Source organism: Alexandromys fortis, unplaced genomic scaffold, assembly GCF_014885135.2.
Source record: "Alexandromys fortis isolate MF-2015 unplaced genomic scaffold, M_Fortis_MF-2015_v1.1 scaffold_129, whole genome shotgun sequence".
Lineage (NCBI taxonomy): Eukaryota > Metazoa > Chordata > Mammalia > Rodentia > Cricetidae > Alexandromys > Alexandromys fortis.
The window spans coordinates 3,349,692-3,361,225 of NW_026068022.1; the positions used below are offsets into that span (position 1 = coordinate 3,349,692).

The window sequence follows — 11,534 nt, forward strand, 5'->3', positions numbered from 1 at the left end:
TAACCATGGGCAGCATTGGTCTGTGGGGCCTCCTTCGAATCTTCCCCATAGAACACATCCTGGTGAGTCTGACTTTGTATTGTAGGCACACTTGAAGAAATCACTCCAGAAGAGCTAGCCTTGGTAAAACATGTGTGGTATGTCTGATGGATCTAGTTAGGACATCAACTCTGTCCTGCACAGAGTAGGGGACGAACACTACAGAGAAATCGCTTAACCCCTTACTCTGTAACCGCACGATTTTCCATGTACTTAGCTGTCATGTAGAATTGTGCAGTGCCTCGTAGCGAAGGGGATTTGGATCACTGGAGATAGGCTCCCAGTTCCTTCTTAGGGGGTGGGCTTTTGTCCTTCTACCACATAGGTTCTGTGGGTTGAATTCAGGATGTCAGACTTGGCAGCAAGAACCTCTACCCACTGAGCTGTCTTGCCAGTCCACCAATATCCTGTCTTAAGGTGATTTCAGTGTTGATCGGCCGTTTGTTTCATCCGATAAGGGATGGTCAAGAAGTTAGAGTCAAACACTGCCCACCTAGGATTTTTTTCATGTGTGGTGTTATTGAGTATTTTGAAATGGATCAGCCTATTCTGTAGGCACTTACTACATACAGGAACAATGGTACCACCAAATGGACTGTTTTTCTCATTTTTTTTTCTTTATACTGACAGACCAACTGAAAAAGTTATTGGTCCCTATTACATAAGTAAATTACCTTCTATCTTATGCAATTAAATCAAAATTTTAGGTCCAGATTTCCCAAGGAAAGTGTATAGCCCAGTGCTAATAAGTGGGAGTTCCTGTCTGTGCCTCGCCCCTCTCCCTGTGCTGTGCTGTGCAGAGGCTCTGGCCCCAGGGGTGGCTGCAGAAAATGCCAGGAGGTGGCACGAGTGTGTTGGAAACTGGTTATTTCTGAGCTCTGAGACGATGGCTCAGTGCCTCACCCAGCTCTTAACTCTCGGCACGCTGTGCTAATCTTTGCCAAAAAGATGGCGGCTTTCCGCATCTCTCTGGAGGGAGACCTGTAGTAGATTGTCACCACCATGAGTGAGCACACTTGGTGACAACTGTGAGGCAGATGTACGAACAAAAGTCCAAATAACAGAAATAAGCAGAAGGTCTAAGTTGGCACAAATGTATGTCACAGCTGTTTATCTTTTGTCTTAGAATATGAGAATTTTGAACAAGGAGCCCTAGAGCCGGATACAAAAGAGAATCCAAGCATCAGGTAATGACTCTGGGCCAACCTTCTTACCCTCAACTTCCTGGCCTGAGAGGCTGGCACAGGAAGTAATCCTGTAGAAGAACTAGAAGCAGAAATTTGTCTATACTTGCCGTTACTGCCTGCTGAGCCTCAAGTGGGATCCCTGTGGTTGGGAGCCTAGGATAGCTAAGGGAGCATTCCAGGCACCGTTAGACATGCACTCTGTGTGTGACAGTCCTTGCTCTTCAGGGAGCCCTTCTTTGACTACCGATGGTGCCAAGGGTCTTTGCAGTGTTTGACAGGGTTGAATGGGTTGATCTTGGCAAGAGCAAAAATGTGGACCTATAAAAGGTTAACTGGGGAGGTTGTTTATTTGTGGGATCATGAAGGAGCCTGACTTAGAGATTGGGGGGCCATTTAGAGCTCCTGATGCGACCCAGGGTGTGTCTCTTACCACAGAGCCATCAGTAGTGAGCCCAAGATCCCTTACGTGCGACTGGAGCGGCTCAAGATCTGCGCGGCCTCATCAGGAGAGATGCCCGTGTTTAAGCTGAAGCCGCAGAACAGGCAGGATGGGAGCTTCCTGCTGGTGATCGAGTGTGGAGCTGAGTCCTCCAGCATGTCTATTAAGGTACCACTTGGCTCTGCTTGGTCCAGTATCTTGTTTTTCTTTGCTGCTCTGGAATATTCTTATTGCTTCTCTGCCTTTTGGCTAAGACCAAGTGTAGAATATCCATGATGGCCTTTTGTGAACCTCGGTGGGACGTATCTTGTCCTCTGCTGCATGGGATCTGGCAGGGTGGTTGAGCTGGGACTTGGCTGGCTTGTGGTCCCAGAGTGAGAAGCCCTCCCAGTGAGTGCTCAGTCTCTGTCGCTCTCCCCCACCCACCCCATCCCTGCCAAGCATTTGTCAGTACTGTGCTCCGACAGCTCAGACTCCCTTCTTCCCCAAGGTCAGCCAGAACAGCCTGCCTGATGCCACCCAGGGCCCAGGGCTGGGGGGAAGAAAGGTCACTGTCACATCTCTGGCTGGGCAGCGGCCACTGGAGGTGGACAGCGCATCTTCTGAAGAGCAGAGACTCGTTCCCCGAACTCTTGGAGCCAAGAAGTGCACCCCAGCCCCCATCGAGAATGAGGACTTCTGTGCTGTGTGCCTCAATGGCGGGGAGCTGCTGTGCTGTGACCGCTGCCCCAAAGTGTATCACCTTTCCTGCCATGTGCCAGCCTTGCTTAGCTTCCCGGGGTGAGTCGTGATCCTGGCCAGGCCACAGCTCCCCCTTTTCTATGCCTGTCTTGGGCAGAGTTTCAGGGGAGGCTGCTGGGTTCTAATACGACCTCGTCTGCTGTGCAGGGGAGAGTGGGTGTGCACCCTGTGCCGCAGCCTGGTGCAGCCTGAGATGGAGTACGACTGTGAGAATGCCCGCTATAGTCAGCCCGGAGTGCGGCCACCTCCCGGCCTGAGCGTGTATGACCAGAAGGTAGGGAAGGGTTCTGGGAAGAGAGTTTCCTGTGTGAGGCAGACCCTCGTGTCTACAGAGGCTGAGGTTTTTCCAGGGGGATGACAAGCCTTTTTTGGGGTGGCCTTTGTTAGTCAGCTGTGACATTGTTGTAACAAAATACCTGAGAAAATCCACTAACGCGGAACAGGGTGATTTAAACTCCCGGTTTCGTCCCGTGGTCACTTGGCGTCATCGTCCCCAGGTCTGTGGTGAGGCAGAAACAGCACAGTAGGGAGCATGGGGAAAACAGAACTTCCCTTACGGCCTCCAGGGACAGTACGTACCCTGCAAGGGAGTGGCCCAGATGACCTACTTCCTCCCTCTCTCCTCCACTCCTTAAAAGTCTCACCCACTACCCCCACTCCAGAAGAGAACTGATCTCCACGTGAGACCGTAGCTTTCATGGTTAAGTCACCCTGCAAGGGCCCCACCTCTGAGCTGCTGCCCTGGGACCAAGTCTTCAATACAGGAACTTCAGGCTCTGAGTGGCGGCGAGGGGGCCATTTAAGGCTGCACCATGGCCATGCCTGACGACTCGGCCTCTGGGAATCTATGTGATTGTCCTTTCCCCAGCAGTTGCCCTTTGGCCTGAGAGCCCAAGCTGCCTTCTTAGGGTGGCTGACACCCTTGAGGTCAGAGCCAGACCGTTACCAGGGTGACCATCTTTAGTTCTCACTGAGGCGGGCAGAACAGTGTGTCCTTTGCCATTTGTGCCTTCTGCAGAAGTGTGAGAAGCTGGTCCTGTCTCTGTGCTGCAACAGCCTCAGTCTGCCCTTCCACGAACCAGTCAGCCCTCTGGTAAGGAGGCCCCATGCGTCTGCCTGCTGCGCTCCTTCCTGACCTGGGGGTCACGGCCACTCCTGCTTACTGCTCTCCCTCGCACCTGCTGACATCAGACTTGAGCAAGCCTCTTCCTCCATCCCTACTTTAATACCTCCTCCTACTCCTCCTCCTCCATCTCCCCCTCCCCTTCTCTCCCTCCCCAAGGCCAGGCATTATTACCAGATTATCAAGAGGCCCATGGACCTATCGATTATCCGGAGGAGGCTGCAAAAGAAGGACCCAGCTCACTATACCACTCCAGAGGAAGTAGTATCCGACGTGCGCCTCATGTTCTGGAACTGTGCTAAGTTCAATTATGTATGTCAGTCTTGTTTTCTGTTTTGCAGTGACCCTGAGATGGTCATGGCTGGGGGTGGATGTGGGCAAGGGCATCTGGAGCAGAGAGAGTTCTGGGATTTGCTCTGGTTTAAAAGCCCTCTCCCAAATGTGGGCCCTAAGCTTGAACTCGGAAGGATGGGAGGAGGTGGTGACTGGCCAACTGTGGGTATCTACTGAGATTACTTCTACTTTATGAACTGCTACCAAATGGGTTACTTTGGGCCCCAGGAGAACGTGCCATGCTCCAGGTCTCTCAGGATGAAAGTCTAAGATGGGCCAGTCAGGCTTGTGTTCCCTGTGTCCCTTTTGATGGAGGGGCGTAGAGGAGATGTCCTGGTAGAAACAGGCTGAGCCACTACTGTCTCCCCTCATCAGCCCGACTCGGAGGTTGCGGAGGCTGGTCGCTGTCTGGAAGTATTCTTTGAGGGCTGGCTAAAGGAGATCTACCCAGACAAATGCTTTGCCCAGTCCCAGCAAGAGGACTCAGACTCTGAGGACGTATCCGGCGAGAGTGGCTGTTCCACCCCACAGGGCTTCCCGTGGCCTCCCTACATGCAGGAAGGCATCCAGCCCAAGAGGCGGCGGCGGCACATGGTAAAGAGCAGCTGCCAGCCAGTGGGCAAGGTGGGTGGCACTGGCAAGGGGCACCCGAGCAGCCAGCGCCGAGTAATAGATGCAGTCATGCCGATGAAACTTCACTCTCAACCCCTAAGCGTATGAGAAAAGTAGGGTGGCGTGGAGACCAGCAGCCCCAGGTATTAGTGAAGCCTGACGTTAGGAGGGCCGTGTGCCTGCCAGGAGTCCTCTAGCAAGTTCACAGCTCTAGGGTGAAGGTGTCCTGATCCCCCAGCTCAGAACTGTTATACTATGACTACAATGCCCATAGAAAGAGAGCCACCTGATACCAGTGCCTGAGTCCTGCCTGGGCCAGAGGGAGGAAAGAAGGGACCCTTTAAACTCCTGGATAGGAAGGAAACAGCGGGCTGGCTTACAACAGACACTTCTAGGACCTTCTGGCTCTTTCGTCTGTGTAGACCTGAAAGATCAGTCTCCCTCCTTCCTTCCCTCCCTTCTGTCCCTCCCCTCATGTCCCCTTCTTCCTTCCCTCTTCCTTCCTTCAGTCTCTCTTTCCATCTTTCCTTTTTGAAATAGGGTCTTACTCTGTAGCCAAGGCTGGATTGGAACTAATTCTAGAAACCAGTCGGGCCCTAAGCTTGTGACAGTCCCCCTACCTCTTCCTCCCAAGTGCTAGGATTACCTGTGTGTGACACTGCTTGCAGCCATTCTGTTAACTCCCCTGAAATGGGCTGCTGGCCTCCTGTGCCAAGGTCTGCCAGAACCCCCTGGTTATCTGCAACACTTGGTACATGGTACATAGGGCCCTTGGTGAGCTCTGCTGTTGCCTTTCCAGGGTAGAATACATCGGCTCTGGGGGAACCCCAGTCCTGACCCTGGTCCCCTTCAGTTTAATAAATCCAAATTTGAGTATTCCAATTTTTCTTTTCTCTCAGGAGAATGAAAAGACAAAGAAAATGTCGTTTCGTCTGGCCAACAGCATCTCGCAGGTGTGAGAGCCGGAAGGAGGCGGGCACACAGGTGGCCGACGTCCCACCTTCTCGCCCATCCCTCCCCACCCTTCAGCTTTTCCTCTCCAGAGTGTGGCTGTGAGATGAGCCTTGTTGAGCGGGTCATGCTCCCTTCACCATTTGCATCTCTAGCATTTATCCGGGAGCCATAGTGCATCCCCCATAAAGCAATTTCAGGAGAACAGGGAAGAGGGAGGCATTCCTCATTCCATGCCTCTCGCGGCTCAGGAGGACCTGGCCGACTCCGCTCACCTCTCAGCAGCCAGGGCTCAGGAGCACCGCACTGTGTGTGTCTGAACTCCTGGTTTAGAAGCGGGTACACGAAAGGAGGCGAGGTTTGGATGTATGGCAGGTGTGTGACCCCTGTCCCAGCACAGCCAAAGACTGTCACTGTTTGCCTTTGCGTCCTGTTGGGACAGAGGCATCTGCCTCCGGCAGAATAGTGGAGGCTTCTCGAGGCCTCAATTGGTGCCTAATTGGGTTCTAACGGTTTTCAGGGTATTTGCTTCCCATGCCCCCTTTCCCCAGTAGGAGTTAGGTGGTCACTGTGAAGTGCTATGTGTGGCTGGCACTCTCGCCTGAGTTAGGTGGCTGTGCAGAGACCGGATTTCACTCACATTCAGACGGTGCCAGCTTCAGAGTCTGTCCCTCTGTGTCCTGACTCTGGGCTAGTAGCACCTGAGAAGCTACCTTCTCAGAAGTGGCCACTGTGTATGTCAGCGGTTCTTCCTCGATAGCCTCTGTCCTACATCTGCATCTTGGGTTTTACCTGGGAGAAGTGAGGTGGCATCGGCTGCTGGTACAGGTTCCCTAGCCAGAACAGCCTGCAGCTAGTGTGCTGTGCGGGGCCTCTTCTCCTGCCCAAGTTCTGCTTCTCTACTTTCTCGCACAACCAAAGATCAGAACTGTGGCCTCGCTGCTCGCAGCCCAGAAGCAGCCAACACACGGTCACCCTTTCTTGTCGGAGCCTGGAGAAGACCGTGGTGACAGATGGGACTCTTTTCTGGGCTAAGGGCAGAGAAGGAGGATATTGAGAGGTGAGAAACCAGGATCCTTTCATGACCCTAGGTAACTCTAGAGTCGCAGTTTTCACAGAATGCAGGAAGGCGTTCTGGAAGCCCTGGGAATAGAGCTGTGTACTGTAGATCCTCTGTAGATGGATCTCCACGGTGAAGGCAGGGTGTCTGAGAAGAAGCACCTGAGAAATCTACAGGGCCAGGCTTCTGCCTAGACAAGGGCTTGGCTGAGGAAGGACCTGTTGATTATATTGCTGGTGGAGATGGCATCTTAGTAGCCTGGTCCCGAGGTGCGGCATGGCTGATTCCAGGGGACTTTCAGGCTATGACTTTGGTTTTGTGAAAGTTTAAGGAAGTGATTATTCATAAGGCTTTTTTATTTTTATATTTTCATTTATTTATTTATTTTTTGCTGGGAAGCAAGGTTCTTTTCACCAGAAAGCTTTTCTTCTCTCCCTGTCAGTCAAACAAAAGCACTCCGTCCCTTCTGCACTCGACTGAGGGAAAGCTTCCCTTCGAAGCCCCGCCCACTGCCTTGTCTTTCAGCAGCATGGCAAGCTCTCTTCCGTAGATGGGCTTCCATTCCTGCTGCCTGCCTCCAGGCAGCTGGATCTTCTTCAGTTCGTCTCCAGGCAGGTAACCTTTGAACACAGGCTTTGCTCCTTATGTTCACAAGGTCTTCTCTTTGGAGTTTTGCATCTTTTTTTCTCTGATTGGCCTGGTGAGCTTCCTTCTTTTCATGCGTCTCTAATTTCTGCTTTGGGGATCTTTCCTTTTGTGGCCCGTATGCCATACTTCATGGTGTTCGGCCCTGGAAAGCCACCGAACACTGTGATAGCCTGAAACCTAACGGCCTTGACTGGATCAGCTGTAGACTGTGCCCGTGACATGGGAATGCGTGGTTCAAAGCCTCGCTTTCCCTCTCCTGGTGCAGCTTGTTGCTTGTGTCCTGTCAGAACAAGGATCAGCTTCTGGGCCCAGAGATCTTGCACATGTGGTCGCCAGGCCTCTGTTCTCTTTCCACTACAGAGCCCCTCTGTGCTGAGAGGCTCCCTCTGAGCCTGTGAACAGGGCAGATAGGAAAAAGGGATGACTTTTCCTTCAAGGAAGTGAGGCCCTGGCCCACCATTCCTTCCCTACACTGACTAGCCCATGGAATTTCCCCTAAAACCAAGTTTTTAAAGTCATCTTAAATTTTTTTTTGCATGCAAAACAAAAAAACAAAAAACAAACCCAAACCGGAAGTTTAAGGAAATTAAAACAAAACCAAACACTTGTTCACTAAGCGAGTTTTGCTCTTTGGCTCGTCAACATTTTCACTGGATCCTGCAGTGACTCATTCCCATGGTCAGATAAGCTCTTTGGTCCTGGGCAAAGTCACACAGTGGAAATGCAGCGAGTTCTGGTTGTTACAGTGCAGTGTGCCGCCCTAGAAGACAAGAGTCTTCTTCCTGGCTGTGCTGAGAGACGCAGTAGTAGGATGACTTCAGTGGATGCACGGGGATTTTAGTGCAAACGTTGGTACAGGAGGGACTTGAAAAGCAACCTTTCACAGAGTATGGCAGGTTGATCCTCCTGGATTCAGTAACGGGTACCTGCCTGCTGTAGGGACCTTGCTGAACGGCGGCCACCAGGCCCTCCTTGGACATCGCTTCATGGGTGACATTGTTGGAAATGCAGTGAGCGTTGGCTTCCTGTCCCTAGTTTTGCCACAGGTCTTTGTATGCCTCTTAATATGCCGGCCCCTCTTTGTAGCTGTCTCTGCTCTGTTCCCACTTTTACCACCCTGGTCACTATTAAACTTCTGAGCTGAGTCTTCGCTTCGGGGCCTCCTCCTCTCCAGCCCCACTCACTGCTGTGCACTGTGTCCCCCATGACTGTGTCCCTCTCCCTTCTCCCAGACTTTGCTCCTCCAGGATTTCCTCCTCTTCCCAGCGTGAACCCAGGGCCCATCACATAGGTTCCTATCAGCATCTTGGACTTTACTAACTCTTCTACGGTCTCCATTTTTCACGTCAGCCTGCTTTCTCTTCCTTTTTGACTTCTAAGCATGGCGGACTCAGAACCACATCCTCAGTATTGATTGGGAACCCTTGAACTTGTATTACTCTTCTTTCTGATGCACACCCTTCATCTTTGCTGTCAGCCAATGACTGGACTTCCCATCCGCTCCCTTGAAGAGAGCTCCCGAGGCGAGGGCTTCTGCCCGCCGCTTTTCTTCTTGTTGACCGGTGCCTGTGCCCCGTCTCACTTCCTCCCTTGTACTTCTAGTTCTGTGTTCTCTGAGCCCCATATGTCCTCCAAGGCTCTGCCTTTTTCCCTCTGGGCTCTGCAGGCTCTCCTTGGCTTCCCTCTGCACAGCCTACCAAAGTTATTTCAAGATTAAGACAAGAATGTCACATCTGTGTCATAGACCACTTTCCCTAGCCATCATTTCTATTTTTAAAATAAACTGTTTGGCTGGACACGGTGACATACATCTTTAATCCCAGCACTTGGGAGGCAGAGACCCGAGGATGTCTGGGAGTTCAGCCTGCTCTACAGAGTGAGTGCCAGGCCAGCCAGAGCTACACAGTGAGACCCTGTCTCAAAACACGAACAACAAAAAGAATATTTTTCTTTGATTCTTCTTCATCTCCGGTCTTTTGTTGATTTTCGTAAGAGGCACCAGTGACCACGCAGTTGCCAAATGCAATGAATGCTTCTCATTTCCCAGCTGTCTGGAGCCCTGCAAGTCCCCCCCTTGGCCCACCCTTCCCTTCGCGTGCCACGCCTTTCACTCCGTCTTTCAGGACAGTCCTGGTTGCTGCACCATCTTTATCTCAGCCACAAAGGCTAAGCTTGTTTGAGACCTAGATGGAGGGATGTGCCTGGCTGTCGCCATTTTCTCCTCTCCAGGGTCTGGGTAAGCAAGCAGAATCATAGCTGCCCCCAATTCCTCCTCTCTGGCTTTCGACCCCTTCTTCCTGGGTTTGCTTCTCCTCTGGCGAGCTCAGGAGCGTCATGAGCACCTGCAGAGAATTCTGCATCTGTGAGGCCTCCCCTCTGTTACTCCCAGGAGCGCATAGAGAGACCAGCCAATTTGTTAAGAGCCCCATTGGTTTAGCCTAAGTGAGGGCTGGATTTTGCAGCCTGCAATCTGCCATCTGGCTCAACTAAATTCCCACACTGACGGACAGCTCACTAGTGTGAGACTTATCAGTTGGAACCTGCCTCAGTCAGCAGGGAGCCGAGGATCATGGGAAGGCAAGCTTTCATGCTTGATTCATGGCTGCAAACAGGAAGAGTCCTGGCAGGGTGGGAGTGTGTCATGATTACTTTCTGAGGGAGGGGAGACTGGGAAGTGCCGTGGTTCCTCTAGCTCAGCTAGACCCCTCCCGTAGGACTTTCTCGTCTGCGTTGATCATCCTCCCCCCATCTGCTTACTTCAGATGCTACCGGAAAGGGGCTTCCGATGGTAGCTGCTTTCTTGGAGATACTGTAGAAGGACATCTGACTTGAGAGTCTGAGAACCTCAATTTGGGCATTGTAAATGAGGGGCTGTGTGACCTGGGGTACAGTTCCCTCATCTATAAAGTTAGGGATTGCTCAGATTCTGCAGCTCGAAAGTTGACAACTATGGAGCCCAGGCCACAGAGGCGCTCTGGTATGGGGAGCCAACTAGAGAAGTCCCAACCAACAGGGCGAAAAACTCTACCGGCGAACCACACTACTTTGAAGGAAGTCTTCACTGGTGGTGCTGTTTCTTGTGCCGTATGCCGACACCTCAGGCTGCACACTTCGCCAGTGTCTGGACATGTTTCTTCTGTGTCTTTCCAAGACATGGGGCTAGGGGCAGAAGGAAGGAATTTAAGGGGAGGCATAATTGATGTTAAATGGACCCACACATTCAGAATCAAATAAAACACAGCACTTTCCTTTCCCAGCAATTCTGTCCTAGAGTGGTTTTTTGTGGAAATCGTTGAACCTGCTCCATCTCCTGTTGGATCCTGGATTCCAAATCAGTTAGGGCATGAGCTAAAGAAGGCCTTCTCACTGCATGAGTGCAGCCTCCTCCTCAAAATGCAGGCAGCAAGCCCGACGTAGTTAGGGAAACACATTCATGAGAACCCACTTCTCATTGCCAGGCAAAGACACTTCAGGAAAGAACACCTGTAATTCCAGCACCAGAGAAGCTGAGGCAGGAGGATTGCCCTTGTAGGTTGGGTTGGGCTACGCAGTGAGACCTTGTCTCAAAATAAACACTAAACACCTCCTCCAAAACCAAGCAATTCTCCAAGCTGAATAAATATGTAAACAGGAACAAGATGAAGCTTCTTGACACAGTGACGGTCCTCACTGCCGTCTCTGCTCACGCTGCACTAAGGGGCTAGCGGTTTGCTGGGGATAGTTTGTAGTGAATGTCAAGGTTCCTATTCAGTGGGCTGAACTCTCAACCTTTATGCTAGTTAATTTTTGTCAACTCGACACAAACTAGAGTCACTTGGGAAGAAGAACCTGAATTGCGGAATTTTCTACAACAGGTTGTCCTATGGACATGATTAAGGATTGAACTGGGAGGGGCCTAACCTATTGTGGGCAAGTGGTCCTGGGTTCTATGAGAAGGCAAGCTGAGCAAGCAGGTGGAACAAGCCAGCGTTCCTCCATGATTTCTACCTTGATGTGGGAGTGTCATATACCAATCTGTTAATTTCATTGGCTGAGCAATAAAAGAAACTGCTTGGCTGGCCCTGATAGGTTAAAAGATAGATGGGAGGAGGAAACAGAATAGAATTCTGGGCGGAAGAGGAAGTGAGGTCAGACTCTGCTCTGCTCCTGGAGAGACTCTGCTCTCCGGAACACAGACGCCATGCTCAGCTCTCCCGGGTAGACGCGATAGCTCTGCTCTCTGAGGCACACGCGATGAAGATGGATGTAGGCTAGAATCTTCCCGGTAAGCGCACCTTGGGGTGCTTACACACATTATTAGAAATGGGCTAGTCCAGGTGCGAGAATTAGCCTGTAAGGGCTAGAGTTCATGGGCCAAGCAGTTCTTTAAATGAATACAGTTTGTGTGTTGTTATTTCGGGC

At 51.5% G+C, this 11,534-nt stretch overlaps 1 protein-coding gene and 1 long non-coding RNA gene across 2 annotated transcripts in view; one reads left to right on the top strand and one right to left on the bottom strand.

Moving 5' to 3' along the window:
* The window catches only part of Trim66 (tripartite motif containing 66), a 60,768-nt gene extending 53,027 nt beyond the window's left edge, over window positions 1–7,741 (top strand). Inside the window, exons 14-21 of the mRNA XM_050163401.1 lie at window positions 1,166–1,226; window positions 1,662–1,833; window positions 2,156–2,445; window positions 2,554–2,680; window positions 3,425–3,499; window positions 3,689–3,841; window positions 4,238–4,486; window positions 5,374–7,741. Of these exons, the coding sequence (XP_050019358.1) occupies window positions 1,166–1,226; window positions 1,662–1,833; window positions 2,156–2,445; window positions 2,554–2,680; window positions 3,425–3,499; window positions 3,689–3,841; window positions 4,238–4,486; window positions 5,374–5,433 (1,187 nt within the window). The 3' untranslated portion in view covers window positions 5,434–7,741. The remainder of the gene's footprint in view (window positions 1–1,165; window positions 1,227–1,661; window positions 1,834–2,155; window positions 2,446–2,553; window positions 2,681–3,424; window positions 3,500–3,688; window positions 3,842–4,237; window positions 4,487–5,373) is intronic.
* A 145-nt stretch (window positions 7,742–7,886) lies between these two features.
* Window positions 7,887–11,534, bottom strand: part of LOC126514479 (uncharacterized) — an 11,332-nt gene continuing 7,684 nt past the window's right edge. Inside the window, exon 3 of the long non-coding RNA XR_007595580.1 lies at window positions 7,887–10,292. This is a non-coding gene — a long non-coding RNA (uncharacterized lncRNA). The remainder of the gene's footprint in view (window positions 10,293–11,534) is intronic.